The following is an 18,834-nucleotide window of genomic DNA, read 5'->3' on the forward strand; positions in this document are numbered from 1 at the left end:
AGGTGCTGGAAAGTGCCTGCAGTAGGAGGGCTTGAGTGACACATACTGACACCATCTTGTGACCCACCTGGTAATGGGTCCTCAGAGATCGCCCTTCTGGCTGAGATCAGCCCTAAGTTGGGAAACACAAGTATTCTAAGAATACAGGGAGGGCGAAGCTGCTATCCTGAGTAGAGTGTCTAATAAAACAGGATGTCCTGGGACTCTCTTAAAATAGGAAGGTCAAAATGCTTTTGCTATTGAGTAATTTAAGAAGTCATTCGTCCATTTAACAGCTATTTACTGAGTGCCTTACTAAAGATCGGAAATGAGAAACTCCATCTCTGCCCTCAAGTTTAGAGTAGAGTGCTCGCTTTGGCAGCACATATACTAAAATTGGAACGATACAGAGAAGATTAGCATCACCACTGGCAAGAATGACATGCAAATTTCTAAAGTGTTCCATATTATTTTTTAAGATTTTTTATTTATTTATTTGACAGAGAGCAAGAGCAGGAACACAAGCAGGGGGAGTGGGAGAGGGAGAGGCAGTCTTCCCGCCGAGCAGGGAGCCCGATGTGGGACTTGATCCCAGGACGCTGGGATCACGACCTGAGCTGAAGGCAGATGCTTAACGACTGAGCCACCCAGGCGCCCAAGTGTTCCATATTTTTAAGAATGAAATCTTGCCATTTGCAACAACATGGATGGAGCTAGAGAGTATTATGTTGAGCGAAATAAGTCAGAGAAAGACAAATACCATATGATTTCACTCGTAGGTGGAATTTAAGAAACAAAACAAATGAACAAAGGGGAAAAAAAGAGAGAGGAAGGCAAACCAAGAAACAGACTCTTAACTATAGAAAACAAACTGATGGTTACCAGAAGGGAGGTGGGTGGGGGGATGGGTGAAATATGTGAAGGGTATTAAGAGTATACTTACCGTGATAAGCACGGAGTAATATATAGAGTGGCTGAATCACTATAGTGTACATCTGAAACTAATATTACACTGTATGTTAACTGGAATTTAAATAAAAACTTAAGAAGTTTAGAGTAGGGAATCCAATGCACCCCTATAGCAGGGAAAACAATGCTAGCTGCCATTTCTGGAAGACCTAATGTAAGCCAGGGACAGTGGTGGTCTACATATTATCTCATTTAATACAAGCAATCCTCTTGAGGGTAGATCATATTATCTTTGATAACAATGAGGAAATTAACAATGAAAAAGGTAAGGAAGTTTGTCCAAGGTCACACATATAGTAAATGCAAGAGTTAAAATTGAAATCCAGGTCTGCCTGCACTCCAAAGCTTATATTCATTTCTCCACAATAATAAGGCAGGAGTGATCCTTTTACCAAAGGAATATTTATTGAGCATCTCTTTTTGTTCCAGACATTGTTCTGAGTGCTAGTAATGTAAGAGAGAAAAAAACAAAGTCCCTGTTTTGTGGGGCTCATGTTCTATTGGAGAAAGACATTAAATACAATAAATTTTCAGTATGTCAAATGGTAAGTACTGTGAAGAAGAATTAGGCAAGATAGGAAGGATGTGGTAAAGAGAATTGCTATTTTAAATAAAATCGTCAGAGAAGGCTCTGATAATATGAAGTTTGAGCAGAGACCTAAAGGAAGGGCAGAAGTAAGAGATGGGACTGGCATAAAATAGCTTCCTCCGTTGCCTGCTTGTGGGTTCAGTCTGGAAAAGAGAGGAAGAAATGGGGGTGCAGGTATTGGGCTCCGAGGTAGAAGATCTGAGCTTTATTTATTGATTGATTAGCAATTTTTTCCACCTCTGAACTGAAATTCCCTTTCCTGTAGACAGGAATAACATTCCTTGCCCAGCTTCCCTGCATGCAGCTGTCATGAGATTCGATGGGACAACCCACGTGAAAACCATTAGAAAATAACACAAGTGAGAAAGCAAGACTAGGAGTTAGCTTTTCAACCGAAGGGAAGTCTGTGTAGAAAAATAAAGAGAATTGCTGTTACAGGTGTACTGGTTACCCTAGACATCTTTTTTGAAAAGCTGTCCCAGGCTAAAAAAGAGAAATAGGCTAAAAGAAATAAGCATACGTTTCATAATAGGCTTCTGCTGAAGATCCCCTGTTTAACTTGCAGTAGTCAGAAACTGCGTCGCATATTTTAACTAAACTTGGCAGGAGGCTCTGGGATTCTAACCTTAATTCTAATCTCCACGTTCTTACCCAAGCATTTCCTCTCTTACCACGCCCCCTCACTCGAACTCCATTTCCCAACATGCATCAGGCTCCTCTAAGGCGTCTGTCATTGTGACGTATGTTCCACAGCTTTCTGGGAAATGTAGTTTATTTGTTCTCCAGTTGCGGAAAAATCTAAGGCTGTGGACTACCACTCCCGTGAAGTAGTGCGGTATCCCACCGCGTTCGCGGCGTCTTCGAACGCGCCGCGGCAGCCATGTTGGACGCGGCCAGCACAGGGGCCGGCACCCAGGGGTTATCGAAGCGGCTGTCACGATGCTGGGGTTCCTGGTGTTGAGGAGAACAGCGCTGGCGCCGCGGCTCCTTCTCCAGCTGCTTAGGTCCCCATCGCTCCGGAGTCACGGAAGTGCCTCCAGCCAGAGTGTGACCACCGCGGGCCGCGGGGAGCCGCAGTGGCTGAGGGCGGCCGTCGGGGGGCGCCCTGGAACATCGTTGGCCTTCCTCCCCCGAGAAGGGGCAGCCACCTGGGGGCGCCAGGGAGGACGCACCGAGACCCAGGGCCTCGTAGCCGCAACATGGGGACGCCTTCCTAGCCCAGAAGAAACACTCCCGAGACAGGACAGCTGGAACGGGGTCCCCAGCAGGGCCGGACTGAGCATGTGGGCCCTGGCCACGGCGCTGGTGGTTCACTGTTACAGCAAGAGCCCGTCCAACAAGGGTGATTATCGGGGCAGTCTGGGTTCGAGGAAGATAGAGGCGGGAGGAGTGACCTGATTCCGTTATCTTTGGAGGGCGGGAGTTGCTTATAGATTTAGAGCAGCAGGGCTTCAGTCCTGGAAGGACTCAGACATCGTCTGGTCACTGGGGCAGGGTGGTGAACTGGAGAGCTCAGTGCCTCTGAGTTGTATCACTTCCTATCATAGGTCAACTCCCTTCTTTGGGCGTTACTTTGTCCATCTGTACAATGAAAACATTGAATGAGACATCTAAAATTAGAGCATGGTCCTTTTATGCCCTAATATTCTGCTTTGTCCAATTCTTCTCTTAAGAGATCTCCGGGAAACCGCCGTGTGTTCTAACGGTAACTACTAGATAGTTCAGATAACTTTTCCCTGTGAAAGGTGGTCTAAGAAAGGAAGTAGAAACTTGATTTCAGTACCAGTGTTGCCACTGTTCATCCCTTGCTCCTCTCTGGTTTCACGTTATCCCCCCTTACACAGTAAAGAATGATTTCTCAGTACTCTTACAGTGCTGTTATTTTGAGTCTTGGAGTTCAGCAGTCTGGGTCTGCCCATGAGTCCCTGGGGTTTTGTTGTTCCTGGTCTTAGGTGTGAGGTGATCTTGCCAAACCATGCAGTTGGTAGAAGAAAAACAAGGAAGTTGGATCCTTAGAGACCCAAAAGCAACCGTGGGGGCCGGCTGACCCAGCTTGGCATCTCACCTGGGTGCAAGGAGTTGAGCAGGGACTGGGAGAGCAGGCAGCCAGACTTCTGACCTACATGAGTCCAACCACTCAGGTTCTCAGTAGTTCCTCAGGGGTAAGGCTGGAAGCATGGTGTTCATAGGTTTCATGCATCCCAAGCTCTGAGACTTGGGAGTAAGAGTGGGGACTACCTTGAACTAAGTTTATTTAGCAGGATATGGCCAGCTGTAAAGGAAGGGTCCTGAATTGGGTGTAAGGAGCTCTGGGATCTTGTTCTGGTTCTACCTGTAACTCCCATTGTGACTTTAGACTCTTGCTTCTCATCCTCACTGGCCCTGTTTCCTCATCTACAAAATGAGGATGTTGAAATAGAGACTGTAAGGGCTCTTCTAGCTTAGGCATGCTATAATTCTATCTTTGAGCATTTTTTGAATACTCTCTGTGAGCCCAGTTCTGGGAGGTGTGGAACTCCTAGCAGCACAAAGTCATTTAAGGAGACAGTTCAGGCAGTTAGGCCTATGGGTCTGGTGAGTGGTCCGACAGTGTGTTGTTGGGGGATTGGAGGGCCAGCAGGGTCAGGAAAGCATTCCTGGAAGATTGGAGACCCATGGAGGATGGGGAATTTGAACTTGAGCTCTGCAGGATGAGGCAAGAGATGAAAAGGAGTGACACTGTGAGCTCCATGAGAGCGAGGAATGCAGCTTACCTTTTTTTCAGGTTGATACGAGTTCCTTTCCCTAATACTTTCACATTGTTTGTCCACCATAGCATCTGGAACGTAGTAGGTACTCCGTAAATGTGTCTTGAGTTGGACTATATTGCATGCAAAGACTTCATGGATATGGGGGTCACAGGTCAGCATGGTGTGTGCAGGGGCTGGCAGGTTAGCCAGCCTGGTTGGAGGACAGGGGGTCTTTGGAATGAGGTGAGAGCAGATGGAGTGGGGCCTGGATGTCAGACAGGAGGGTTTTTGGAGGGTTGGAATTTCTTCCATGGGCAGTGGAGAGCCACGGAAAGTTAATGAGCAGGGAATATCCTGAGGCTAGTATGCTTAAATGAATTGGGGGAGGAGTGCAAGGTCTTGCCTTAGAGGTTCCTGGGGGCGCCAATCTGGACTTTGTCTACTTTCTAAAGTAAGTAATGACCAAAACCATGATCACTTCCAGCTCTTCAGACTTTGCTAGCCTGTGCTGTACCCTGATTTGGAGTTATAAGCTCAGGCCCTCCATACGGTGTGGTAGAAACTGTACCCTGTAAGAGCCGGGAGGCCCTGACTCTCAGCTCCTTCTCATTGCCCCTGTGACCTTGCAGAAGCCACTTCTTTCTGCAGAATGAGGGAGGAGTGGATGCAGTAATCCCTGAGGAAGCTTTGTTCCCCTTCCAACTGAGGGCTGTCTGAGAATCCCTGGATGTGTGCTTAGAGAACCATGGGGGAAGATAACCAGAAAAGACCTCTCCTTGCCTGGACTCTAGGCTGACAGGTGGGGTGGAGACAGTAATGTCTGAACCACAGATCTGGTTTGCATATGCATGACAAGGTGGCTATCTTATCCCTGGAAACTGAGGCTCAGGAGGTTAGATGAGTTGGCCAGGTCATACAGCATGTAAGTGGCAGAATTGGGGTGGGAGCCCAGGTCTGTCTGTCTCCATATCCTGCTTTCTACCCTACTGCAGTGCCTCCTCTCATGTTTTGCTGGGTGAGTCTCTTGGCTGGACTGAGAACTCCCTGAGGCAGGGCTGGGTATGAGTCTCTCCATTGTTCAACAATGGAGCTCAGAACCATGCTGGGCACATAGGGCTCCATGACTATTTGAAAAAATCTTGCCTCTACTATTAATAGTTTTTCTGAGTCACGCAGTTTTTCTTTGTGGCCACGAGGTGGTGCCAACAGCCTGCAGACTGCTCAGGCCAGGCCAGGCTTAGCATTGCTTTTCTGCTAGGTGTTTGCTAAGGGATTGCAACCCTCTGCTTTGGGTCTCCCTTTGCTGAGCTTGGCACCGAGGAGTTGGCAGGTTTTTCAACCATCATTTCATCTTTTTGGAATCCTCGTGAGGCTTGCCAGGATAAGGATTATTGCATCTACTTTATAGTCATGGAAGCTGGAGTTGAGAGGGAAAGGGGCTGCCACAGCCCAGTGAGTAGGGGGCAGATGGTTGGGCCTCCTGGCTCCTGGTCGAGGCTCTTAACTGAGGAGCCCACACCCCTGCCTGTTCCTCTGTGCAGGGTTGGTGACTTTTGACATGGATTCAAAACTAGGCTGAGAAATCAGTGTTGGGGGAGAAAGTGGGATGAGGTAGGGGGATGACCAGTAACAATGACAGCCATGTGAAACATATTAGTCTGAGTTTTCTAGCTAATGAAGAGGGAGGAGATTCACATATCACGCATTTGCCATAGGCAGCACATGATTGCTAGCACTTTACCTGGATCACCTGTATGATAAGAGTTACAAGTTTGGGCTCTGTAATGGATGTGGAAGACAGGGCAACAGTGCCTACCATGTAGGCAGGGGATGATTAGCTTTCTCTTTATATGCCTTGGTATCATTTCCTTCATTAAAGCCTATGTTTCTTTCCTTTTATTTATTTTTTATTTTCGTGGGGAGGGGCAGAGGAAGAGGGTGAGGGAAACCCAAGCAGACTCCACATTCAGCATGGAGCTCAATGCAGGGCTTGATCCCAGGACCCTGAAATCTTGACTCTAGCCAAAACCAAGAGTCAGATGATTAACTGACTGCACCATCCAGGCACCCCAAAGCCCATGTTTCTGAAGTTCTTCCATTTCCATTGTTTTGCTGGGCCCTCCATGCAGTTAGCTCTGAGGGTAGGTCCTGACCAGGGATCTGACCAGTGCCCCCTTTCTTTTCAGATGCAGCCCTGATGGAAGCTGCTCGCACCAACAATGTCCAAGAAGTCAGCAGGTGAGTGTCGATCCCCAGGACTTGCTCTCCCCTACAAGAGGGCCTGAGCTGGGTGAACCCCTTCCTGCAGTGATGACTGCCTTGGAGGAAATCCTCACACTCATTTGGGAAGTGAACCCTGTAACTTCCCTGTAGTCACAGTCACCTGGGCTGCCTTGGCCCAGGTCAACCCTTAGATTTTTTAAGTAGTGAGTCAGCCTTGTGTCTCCTTCTTTCTTGACCCCAAACATCTCTGGATCCTTCCACTGTCTTGTTCTTAGCAGGGCATGGTTTAGAGTCCACTCCACATCCTGTGGGTTCTTTACTGAATCTTCCAGTTTGTTCGTATATGTTTGTGGAACTGGCCATGTGTTATTGTTTGCTGCCTGGATGGGGTACAGGTGGGCACCCATGGAAAGGTTTGGGGATTTGGGAGGGAGCTGGAAGAAGCCTTTCTGCCAGGTCTTCTGGGGCTAGAAAGATCTTCCTGAAGGGCTGGGGTGCACATGCTGGGCTCCTGCTCAGGGGCTGAGTGCATTCTTCCAGCCTGCCTGGCTCAGCTGGGCCCCTTAGGACCACTGGCAGGTTGGAACTGAGGTTTGTTCTGGGCAGGGACAGGACTCAGGCTGAGGCTCAGCCCGGTGCCAGGGCTGGGCAGTCTGTGTCCAGGATAGATGCTCAGACCGGTGCCAGCCCAGGGCTTCAGTATGGGGCTGTTGGTTAGGGGCAGAGGTTTTATTCTTGGTGAATCTAGTGGCCTGCGTTGGGCTTCATCTTGGCCTTTTTTGGCCCTTTGTATAAAGCGAGGTGGCCCCAGGATACCCCCCTTCCCTGCTACCATGTCCACATATTAGACAGGAAGTCCTTTGTTTGGGGTGGCTACCCCTGTATTCAGTGCCACACTCTCGGTGCTCCTCCTCACTCCAGCTGCCTGAACATATAAGAAAGTGTTGAAAGTCAGCTGCAGCCCCCACCAAGACTTACTGCTTTGATTCCCTTTCATTTTATCTGCAGCATTATTATTGATTCTCAGGGGTGCTTTTGAGTATTAATGTTCAAGGCTTAGTTTTTAATAAACCACTTTTGGAAGTATGGGCTGGGAGTTGTTTCGTAGCCAAATAAATATGATGGAGCAATAGTTTAATAAACATGCGATGATGCATCTTAAAAACCAAGCACAGATGTCAGCTTGTTGTTATAAGAGCCATTCATAACTGCCGGCTGTGCATGGCATCTTCATTTCCCCAGAAACAGCTGAGCCGCGCTTCCTTCTGCTGCAGTACAAGGGAGTGAGGGGGCAAAACTGGCTGTGCCCCCCCCAGGGCTTTGCTGACCCTCAAGCCACCTGTCAGTGATCGGTCAGCCCTCCTGCTGAGGACTGCCAGGCTGCTGCTTAGCTCTGGCAACCTAGTTTAGGTGGTGTATTTGCAAAGCCGCAATGCCGTGAATCCACTGTTCTGTCACCCAGGGGAGGCTGAGTTTACCCTATTCCATTAAGCCCCTGAGTGTTGATTATTTTAGCTCTCTCAAAAAAAAAGTTTTTCTAATAGCAGTTAAACACTCGTCAAAAGAATGCGGGAAGAGATTGAATTTCTGGTGTGTGTGATGCAGAACATTCCTTCTTGCCTGTGTGGCTAGCATTTGTAAGGGCCTTTCATGTGTGTCTCCAGTCTCTAGCTGCTTTTCTCCCGCCTCCAGTTGTCTCATCTCTTTTGGTCATGATGACTCAGAGTCTCTCTTCACCCCTTGTAAGGGAGTCAGAGATGAGCAAGGCACAGAGCCTGACTTTCAGCACAGCAGTCTTACCCCTACTCTTCTGACCTCCGGTGTCCCCCTGTGCCCCCGCCCCCACTCTGAAGCAAAGAGTAGGGACAAACTGAGCAAAGACAGGGGACAGGCTGCTGGCTGGCTGCTGGGCCCAGTGTCGTGTTGGTGCTGCTGAGGTGGTACTTGAACAGCACTGCAAGGAGTGGGGAAGAGGGCAGGTGGTCTGGGAGAAACCAGTGTGCAGGGCTTAGAAAGCCCCTGGTGAGGAGTCTTGCATTCTTATCCTATAAGCAGTGCGGCGCCGTGGAAGGTTTTTGAGCAGGGGAGTGAGGGGAGTGACTCAATTAGGATCATTCAGAAGGGTGAAGAACCAACAAGTGAGGAGAGGCTGTTTCAGTAAGACAAATTCAAGGTGATAAAGGCCTGAATTAGGACCCCCCTCCTCAGCCAAAAGAGTTCCTGCTTATGAATGAATGGGCAGGCCTCTGCTGGAGGGTACTGGAGATGGGGGCTGACCCAGGCTCTGGTCTTGAGGAAACAGACATGTAACCTATCAATTATAGTTTTTCTGCTAATAGAGCTAGGTCCAGAGGTGGAGGTGGGGAGAGCCTGACCATCCTTGCTAAAAGAACAGTTCTTTTGAATTCCTACAGCTGGTCTTTATTTAGCTTCTCTATGCCTTAGACTCTGCGTAGGTGCTTCATGCTGCTCTTAGGTTCTTCCTGTGTATCCTGCTTTTAGCTCCGTCCAACAGACCTGCCTATAGCAGGATAGAATCTCATTCTCAATTTTTAAAAACCCCTTAAACATAGTTTATACATGGTTAGGTCACCAAGTGTGTGATCAGTATGGTCTCCGATATCAGTATTTGGAATAAAACTCAGATCTGGTGAATAATACTGTCCTTTACCGTTCTTTCCCCATTGCCCTCTCTGAGGCTTTCTGTGTCTCTGCCTTCATGTCCCCCAACCTTCCTTAGTCCTAGAGCCTTGGGAAAGCTCTGGATAGTGAAGAGCAGCAGCCTGAGGTTCTTCTGCTCAGAGGGGAAGTGCTTCATCCTCCTCTTTAAGGACACTGTGGAATCTTAAGTTCCTAGGTCTTGGGTATGAGCCCTCTACACAGACCATCCCTCTGTACTCAGTGCTCAGTGCTCATTACCCTCTGCTTAAATCCTTTCAGACTTAGCTCAAGTGCTACAGCCCTTATGAAGCCTTCCTTGACTCCTCCCACCTGGCTGTGATCTCCCCTTCCTTTGCCCCACATCTCCCTTCTGGTCTGGGAGGGTATGAAAGTCATCTGAAAAGGGCCATGCTGGCCTATGGCCAGAGAGTGATCCTTGTCTAGAAGAGAAGTTGGAGGCTGGGTGAGAGAACTAGGGCTGACTGTCAGGACTGCGGAGGCACTCAGTCCATGAATAAGAAAAGCAGCAAGATTCACTGCTGCCCAAATCAGGAATCCTTATAGACAACCTTATGAGACGATCAAGCCAACAGCTCTGGACAGTCACCCTGATGTAGAGGTACTGTTGACCTGCTTTATGTGGTGCTCGCTAACTGTGTGTGGCATGAGCCTGCCTGGCTAGAGGAGACAGGGCAGGATCTGCCACTCACCACATTCTGTTCTTGATATTAAGCAGGTTGTGAGCTAGGGGCACCTGGGTGGCTCAGTCGTTAGGCATCTGCCTTCAGCTCAGGTCATGATCCCAGGGTCCTGGGATCGAGCCCCGCATCTGGCTCCCCGCTCCGCGGGAAGCCTGCTTCTCCCTCTCCCACTCCCCCTGCTTGTGTTCCCTCTCTCACTGTGTCTCTCACTGTGGGATAAATAAAATCTTTAAAAAAAAAAAATTAAAAAAAAAAAAAGGTTGTGAGCTAGACTTCACCTTAAACCACTGGATTGTGTGCCTCCCCAGGGCAGGGACAGGTCTGTTTCCCCACATCTCATACTCTAGTCCCCAGCACAACAGAACTTGGGGAAAGTTGCTTTTTACTGACTTTTCAGCAAACTTGAAGCAGACAGTCCAGAGTCTTACTTCCATACTTCCATTGGCTATATTAGAGGAAGGCTGAGTCCTTTCCTATTCTCTTCCTTCTCTCCTCCTTTCTCCCTGTGTGGCAACCATTTCCCTCCTCCTCCTCCCCCAAGGCACTTAAACCTTGTTACTGTGTTCAGCTCTGACAACTCAGGAGTAGAAGCCCTGTCCTGGGGCCCCTGTCCCACCTGTCAGCATCGTGAGCAGGTGGCCCTACTCCTGGGCTCGGCCCATACCCAAGCCTGGCTTCTGGATGCAGGAATCACTCACCCGAAACCTAGGGCATAGGGCAGATTGAACGCACATCTGTCCAGGCTTGGGCTGAGCCATGTGAGGAGCTATCAGGACTGGGAGAAGTGAGGCCTCCTAGTCTCCCAGTGGAGATCACATTTCCTTCAGAACAAACTTGAGTGAAAGACAACACCCCTACCCATTTCCCTTCTCCCAGCAGGGAGTTGGGCCTCTTTGCTGAGTGCATAACTCAGTTGTTCATCAACCCAAACGTTCTCTAAAGAAGGAACCCTGGTGATATCAATCTTGAACCTCACACTGCCTGCCCTTTCCAGGATTCATTTGATCATTTGACAAAATTTACTGAGCACCTGTCATATGCTGGGTCCTATGCTTGGCACAGGGGACCCCTGGCCATGCATGATTCCTGCCCTTAATGCAGGAGACTGGGGAAGACTGTGGCAACATAGCGTGATCAGTGCTGTGAGACAGGAGCCCAGAAGGTGCCCCTAACCAACCTGGGAGACCAGAGAAAGCATCCTAGAGGAAATGGCTTTAAATAACAGTAGGGCTTGGGAAATAGAAGGGGAAGGCATTCCACGCAAAGGGGGCCGTATGAGTGGTAGCACTGAGGCAAGAAACAGCCTAGGGTGTGTGGTGGGGCGGGTAATTATATATTGTTTGGTGTTGCTTGATCACAGTTTGAGGTCAGGAGGAACTGGAGAAGAGGGAGAGACCTGGCCGTGGAGGGCATTGTCCATTTGTCCCTCAGTCATTCATCTGTCCAGCCTGTCTTCTGTGCCTAGCCCTGAGCTGAATTTGTGTTGGTGGCAACACCATGAGGAAGGAGAAGCAATCACTGCCCTGGAGGAGCTCATTAACTCCCTTCCTAGGGGAGGATGGGGCACATGAGTCAAAATTGAGAACCAGCAAAACAAGGCACATGTTGCCTAACTTCTATGAGCTTAGGTAACATGGAGATAATACCTATAACCCATAGAGTTGTAGAGTATTTATTAATAACAAATAATACTTCATTTGACCAAGGTTTGTGAGTGCTTATTAGGAGCTAGGCTTTGGGCTGAATGCTGGAAATGCAGTGGTGAACAAGATTGACACAGTCCCTGTCCTCTTGGTACTTATAGTCTAACTGGGAGTGGGACTAATTATGCAGACATAATTTTGTACTTCAAAATGAAGTTCATTGTCTTTTCAACAAATGGTGCTGGGACAACTGGATATCCACATGCAAAAAAATGCAGTTGGAGCCTTACCTCACCTATACACAAAAATTAACTCAAAATGGATCATAGACCTAAATGCAAGAGCGAAAATTATGAAACTCTTAAAACGTAGGAGTAAATCTTTGTGAAGTTGGGTTAGGCAAAGCCATCTTAAATATAGCATCAAAAGCACAAGAAAACAGAAAAAGATAGATAAATTGGACTTCATCAAAACTGAAAACTTTGTGTTCAAAGGACACCTTCAAGAAAGTGAAAAAGACTCTCCCGCAGAATGGGAGAACATATTTGCAAATCATGTATCTAAAAAGAGATTTATACCCAGTATATATAAAGAAATCTTTAACTCATCAATAAAAAGATAACCAAATTTAAAAATGGACAAAGAATCTGAATAGATATTTTCTAAAGAAGATATTCAAATGAGCACATGATATTCAGTATGTACACGTAAAGATGCTTAACATCATTAATTATTAGGGAAATGCTAATTGGAACCACAATGAGATACCACCTCACATCTATTAGGATGGCTGTAAGCAGAAGGATAATAGCAAGTGTTTGTCGCATGTGGAGAAATTGGAACCCTCACGTATTGCCAGTGTGGATGTGAAATGGTGGAACTGCTTTGGAAAAGGGTTTGCATTTCCTCAGTATGTTAAACATAGATTACCTTATGACCGAGCAAGTCTACTCCTAGGTACATAACCCAGAGAAAAGAAGACATGAACATGAATGTTCACAGGATTGTTACTCATAATACCCCAAAGAGGAAAACAACTCCAAAGTCCAGAAATTACTGAATGGATAAATAAAAATATGGTATAGCTACAGAGCAGAGTATTATTCATCAGCACAAGGGAATGAAGTGTTGCTATTTGCTACAACATCAGTGAACCTTGAAAGCATTATTCTAGCTGAAAGAAGTCAGAAAAAAGACCACATATCATATGATTCAGTTTATATAAAGTGTCCAGAATAGACAAATCCATAGAGACAGAAAATAGTTATTGCCAAGGACTGGAGAGGTTGGTGTTGGGAGGGAATAGGGAGTGACTGCTAATGAGTCCAGAGTTTCTTTTGGGGATGATGAAACTGGTCTGGAGTTAGTAGTGAAGATTGTACAACTCTGAATATACTAAAAATGATAGAGTTGTACACTTTTTTGGGTGGATTGTATGGTATGTTAATTATATTTTCAAACTTGTTTAAAAAGGGATTACAAGGCACTTGGGAATCTAACCTTGGATCTAGGAGGAGTGGAGGAGAGGGTATGTATTAGTAAGGGAAAGCACTGGAGTACATGAGATTGAAGTGAGGTCTGAATAATGAAGAGAAAGGCAGTAGGGTTGGAGGGAACAGTAGGGTGGAAGGCCCTAAGTCAAGAACAGATGTGAAGAAATCAAGCAATTGAGAGAAGGCCAATCTGACCAGACTCTAGAGAACAAGGGCACAATGACATGAACTGAAGCTGGAGAGTTAAGCAAGGACCATACCACACTGGGTCTGTAGGCCATGGTGATGATTTTTATTTTTACTAAGATTGGGGGGCAGCCACTAAAGAATTTTAAGCGTGTGTGCTCATGCATGTGTGTGTGTGTTTGTGAGAGAGAGAGAGCATGAGCACGAGCATGAATGAGAGAAAGATCTTGTGACATGATCTAGATCTGCATTGTAAAAGATCTCTCTAGTTGCTCCATGGAGAACAGATTTATAGAGATCCATGGTGGATGCAGGAAGACTGGTTGAAAGCGACTGGAATAGTCGGAATAGTCTAGAAGAGAGGTTGATGGCAGATGATGACTTGACTAAGATGTCAGCAGAGATGGAGGAAGTAAGCTAGACAGGACTTGGTGGTGGTTAGAGCAGTATCAGTGCCTGATACGTCATATGTACTAATACGTGAATGTTGAATGAATGAACAGAATTGGATCTCACTGATTAGGAAGAAGAAGGTGTTAAGAATGAATTTCAGCTGTGTAGATTCTATTCGCTGAGATGAAAGTGCTAGAGGAAAACTGGGTTGGGGGAAAAGATTATGAACTAGGTTTTAAACATGCTAAATTTAACATACTAGTGAGATACTCAAGTAAAGATGTCAACTAGGCAGTTGAATCTAGGCAAAGCATCATTGACTCTTCCCTCTGTATATACCATGTTGCCTTTCAAAAAAAAAATCTCAGTGATCACTTTAGAGATTGGTTTTTTTTTTTAAGATTTATTTATTTATCTATTTGACACAGAGAGAGAGAGAGCTCGCAGAAGCAGGGGGAGCGGCAGGCAGAGGGAGAGGGAGAAACAGGCTCCCCGTGGAGCAGGGAACCCCATGCGGGGCTCCATCCCAGGACCCTGGGATCATGACCTGAGCCAAAGGCAGCCACTAAACTGACTGAGACACCCCAGGCTCCCCTAGAGATTGTTTTGTTATCTTGTTTTGATTTCTGGTTTCATGGTTTTAGAAAATCAAGGAATATCAGCTCAGACTTGTTAACTAGATGCCTTTGGAAAAAAGTCTGATTTGGTTTACAGTTTAGGAAAGAAAAAAGTGTTAGATTTTGTTGAGAGTTAAACACATTTATTCTAGCTTTATGTTGATTGCTTGGTTTGGTTCTTGTCCCTGGATGCCCGAGCTTGGGGCTTGAGGCACTTGCTGTCCCTATGCCAGGACTAAGGTGTCCAGAATGTGCTCAGCTACAGCATAGGTAAATGTTTTGCACATTGATCCAGGGATTTTATCTAATTAACAAAAACCCTGGCTGGTAAATACATTTGGCTGTCTCAGGTCCTCAGAGAGGCTGTCTGTTTATTGATTGTTGTATCATTTTGGCTGGATGGGAAGATATTAATGATGGCATCAGAGCAACCAAACATCCAGCTCTCTTAACCAGTAAATATTTAAATGTCTTTGTGGTTTACAGTAGATTGAAACATAAGTTTTATTCTAGACCAAAGGTCAAGGCCTAACTGGCATCACTCTTCTAATTTGATGCTTGTTGTAAGAGCTCCTTAAGATCATCACGCTGGTTTTTGAATGCTACAGTGTAACACTCGTGGGCTTTTTAAATACTGGGATGTTGGAAGGCAGTATAATGCTACAGAAAGAATACAAGATTTTTAGAATGAGCAGATCTGGGTTCCACTTCAAACTGGCTCTGGGACCCTTAATAAGTCATAGAACTTCCCTTTTTGAGTCTTAGTTTCCAAATCATGTTAATGGGGGTCCCACTGAGAACTTTGAAATACAGTTCCCAGTGTTTAGCTCTGTAGAGAAAACCGAGTTCCTTTGGAAAGGTCCAGATCACACGCTGAAACACCAGGCAAGCAGTTCTGCAGAGGTGTGTGACTGGGTCTCTGCTCTCTTGCTCCTTGGAGATGGAGGGTAATTGGGGAAGACTATATTGGCAGCTTAGTTTCTGAACTTCATAGGTAGGTGAGTTGTGGAAGCGGCTAGTCGACTGCACGGAAGCCCAGCAGAGTCAGGTGGTTGGCCAAGCACAGGAGCAGAGAACAGCTAAGGCCTATGGGGGTGACTTGTAGGGAGGAGGGATGTCCCTGAAAGGGAGCCCAGCCCTGGGATGGAGCCTCTAGTGTTGGCCCTACTGCTTCTTGGCTGTGTGGCCTTGGTCCCTTAACTGTGAGTTTCATAGATAGCAGACCATTGTTGTTGTTCATTGCTGTTCATAAAGATAGTTAACAAGTATTTATTGAATATTGCGTAAGTGTTTTGTAAATGGTAAAGAGGTAGGCAAATGGTAATAGTTATTTACAGTTATAGTAAACCTATAAACAGGGGCGCCTGGGTGGCTCAGTCGTTAAGCGTCTGCCTTCGGCTCAGGTCATGATTCCAGGGTCCTGGGATTGAGCTCCGCATCGGGCTCCCTGCTCCAAGGGAAGCCTGCTTCTCTCTCTCCCACTCCCCCTGCTTGTGTTCCCTCTCTCGCTGTGTCTTTCTCTGTCAAATAAATAAAATCTTTAAAAATAAATAAATAAATAAACCTATAAACAGAGAACTGACTTCCCTTTGAAAAAATAATATAAAAATGGAGAATTACCTCTTTTATTCATTCAACAAATAGTGTCTCCTATGTTATGGCACTTTGCTAGGCCCTGATGGATCAGTGATAAGCCAAAAATACTTACAGACATCACTTCACAGAGCTTAAAGCCTACTTGGATGTTGAGATGTTGATTGTGCAAGTGCAAAATTAAAGAAAGAAAGAAAGAAAAGAAGAAAAGAAATTACAGCCATGACAGATGCTGCAAGGGAGGGTAAAGAGAATCCTAGAGCCTCTAGTGGATTTCTTCTGGTCAAGGAAAGCTTCCCGGAGGAAGCTTGAGCTCTGGTGAAGAGTTAACTTAGGTGAAGAAGGGCAGAAGAGTTTTCCTGGCAGAAGGAACTTTTATTTACAAAGACCCAGCGGAGGGAGAAATGATGACAAGTGTGAAGGACTAAAAAGGGCAAGGGCAGGATGTGTGTGTGTGTGTGTGTACACACATGTGTGCGCATGTGCCCGCGCCCTAGAATAAACGTTAGAGGCCATAGTGAGGAGCTTTGTGTTTATTCTAACAGCAGTGGTAACTGATTTGGTGGTGGTGGTGGGGTTGTTGGGTGAGGTGATCAACAACTTTTCTGATGGCTGAGAAACATCAGGAACTAATCTGAGTGTCACCAGCTTGTATGTGCCAGGACCTTCTTTGGCACTGATCCAGCCACTGAGGCAGGGTAGGTCACAAAGCTGCAGTCCCCCAGGGTCCCGCAGCAGGGGCAGCTGTCAGGCTCTCTCTACCCAGCACTATTGCTGTGGCCCGAGTGCTGCTGCTTGAAAATCCCAGCTCAGTCATGACCATAACACAAATCCTGTCAGCATGGCTAGAACCAGTTGGATTTTTTCCCAAGGAATTTTCCTGGAAACTGAGGGAGAGAAATCCAAGAATACTGAAAGTAGTCAAGCTAAATGTGTCACTGGGCTTATGATATTCACTTTAGCTTCTTGCCTCACAGTTCCTGCTCTGTCCCTGTCCTGTTTGAAAGCTTTCTCAGAAAATCTCACTTTTTTTTTTTAATCTCACTTTTGAACTTAGGTTCTTTTACATCCTAGTTCCTTCCCTCTCCTCCCTTCTGAGGAGTCCCAGGTCCAAACTCCTCATAAGGCAACAAGTGGTTCTCCCCTCTGACTCAGTCAGTGGGTCTATCAGAGGCTCTCCTATCGTTGGCAGGAATCCCAGTGGTAAGGACTTTGGAGTCTGAGAAAGCAAGGTTTGAGTCCCAGCTGTGAGTCTGAGAAAACAAGGGTTGAATTCCAGCTGTGCCATTTGTCAGCTCTGTGACCTTGGGAAAGTTGCCTAACCTCTTCTAGCCTTAGATTCTTCCTCTACAAAGTGACATGATGATTGACCTACCTCACCTCACACCTTTGCTGTGAGAAAATTAAATGAAACGCTTAGTGCTATATGCCTAGCGCATACTGAATGCTCTGTATATAGTAGGTTTTGTTACTAAGTGTTATTAATTACACTGCCCCATAACTAGAAAAATAAATTAAGGTAATGGATAGAATTTTCTGAATATTAAGTTGTTACCCTGTATACATGTTTCTTAAGCTTTTTTTTTTTAAGATTTTTTATTTATTTATTGAGAGAGAGAGAGAATGGTAGAGAGAGAGCATGAGATGGAGGAAGGTCAGAGGGAGAAGCAGACTCCCTGCTGAGCAGGGAGCCTGATGCAGGACTCGATCCCGGGACCCCAGGATCATGACCTGAGCCAAAGGCAGTCGCTTAACCAACTGAGCCACCCAGCCACCCTGTTTCTTAAGCTTTTAGTGTGAGCATTCAGAGACCTCCCAGACTAATGAACCCAAGGTAAATGAATAGTAAGTGGGGCAAAAAAAACACACAGGCTGGGGGGCACCTGGGTGGCTCAGTGGTTGCAACTGCCTTCGGCTCAGGTCATGATCCCGGAGTCCCAGGATCGAGTCCCACATTGGGCTCCCTGCTTGGCGGGGAGTCTGCTTCTCCCTCTGACCCTCTCCCCTCTCATGCTCTCTCTCTCTCTCTCTCAAATAAATAAAATCATTAAAAAAAAAAAAAACACACAGGCTATCATGCTTAGTTTTACTCCTTTTTTTTAAGAACTTAAATATATTCAGAATTTTATTTACTTTTTATAGGTTATTACTTTTTAATGGCATAATTTTTCATGCATATAATTTTATATATACTGGTATGTGTAATATAAAATATTATAAAATAAGACTTTAATAATATTGTTAAATATTACTGATAGTGGCTGATGTTTACTGAATACCTTTTTTGAGGCAGGTATTATGTGAGGCTTTAATCACTAAATCCTCACAACTGTGCAAGTAATAGTGGCTCCATTTCACAGATGGTGAAACAAATGCAGATTACTTGAGTAATTTGCCCGAAGTCATCCACTTGGAAGTGGCATACCCCTTCATTTTACAGATGAGGAGGCCCGAGGCAGAGAGAGCCTTGCACTCTTCCAGCCTCCCTTTTCCTGTTCAGGAAGTGTTTTCTAGTTAGAGGGAGAACCACTTCTGTGTGCCTTCTGTCTTCCCCTCTGCTCTTCACCGACACAACCCCCGCCCTGCACCTCCACCAGTCAAGCCTGGCCTGCGCCTCCATCCCAGGAACCCCATTCCAGTCAAGACGTGGCTTCTCACTGGCCCAAACGTGCAGCTTACTCCTCCTACCTGGAAACCTTTGCAGTGTTCGCAGCTCCACCCCTGTCCTTCTGTCTAGCTCCAATTCGTGCTTCATCGCCCACCTCAAGCCCTTCCTCTTCCAGAATGCTCTCCCTTACTATTATTACAGTAGCTGTCATTTATTAAATATCCACTCTACGGGAGGCAGAGTACTAGATACTGTATGTGTATTGTTTTCCTTTCTTGTCACAGTATTGCAAAACATTGTTATAGCCATTTTCCAGATCAGAAAATTTGAGGCTTAGATTTCATGCTTACTACCTCACAGCTAGTTAGTAGAGCTGTGATTTAAGCTGAGACCCAAAGTATGTGCTTTTCTCACTGCAGTTCACTACTTGTTCTAGCCCGCGGTGAGCTT

General features: G+C 46.2%; 1 protein-coding gene and 1 non-coding gene across 5 annotated transcripts in view; both read left to right on the forward strand.

Moving 5' to 3' along the window:
* Window positions 1–345: 345 nt before the first annotated feature.
* LOC113915553 lies at window positions 346–451 on the forward strand. Its single transcript, XR_003517707.1, has one exon. It is a non-coding gene; the product is annotated as a U6 spliceosomal RNA (small nuclear RNA).
* Window positions 452–2,345: 1,894 nt separating this feature from the next.
* Window positions 2,346–18,834, forward strand: part of CLPB (caseinolytic mitochondrial matrix peptidase chaperone subunit B) — a 173,174-nt gene continuing 156,685 nt past the window's right edge. For 2 of the 4 annotated variants that reach the window (XR_003517316.1, XM_027578461.1), the window contains exons 1-2: window positions 2,346–2,879; window positions 6,453–6,504. Coding sequence is in view for 3 of the 4 variants with exons in the window: in XM_027578461.1 (XP_027434262.1) it covers window positions 2,477–2,879; window positions 6,453–6,504 (455 nt within the window). In the remaining variant the exon portion in view is untranslated. The remainder of the gene's footprint in view (window positions 2,880–6,452; window positions 6,505–18,834) is intronic. The other 2 variants (XM_027578462.1, XM_027578464.2) reach the window with 2 other exon arrangements.

The sequence above is a fragment of the Zalophus californianus genome, chromosome 11, assembly GCF_009762305.2.
Source record: "Zalophus californianus isolate mZalCal1 chromosome 11, mZalCal1.pri.v2, whole genome shotgun sequence".
NCBI classification, from domain to species: domain Eukaryota; kingdom Metazoa; phylum Chordata; class Mammalia; order Carnivora; family Otariidae; genus Zalophus; species Zalophus californianus.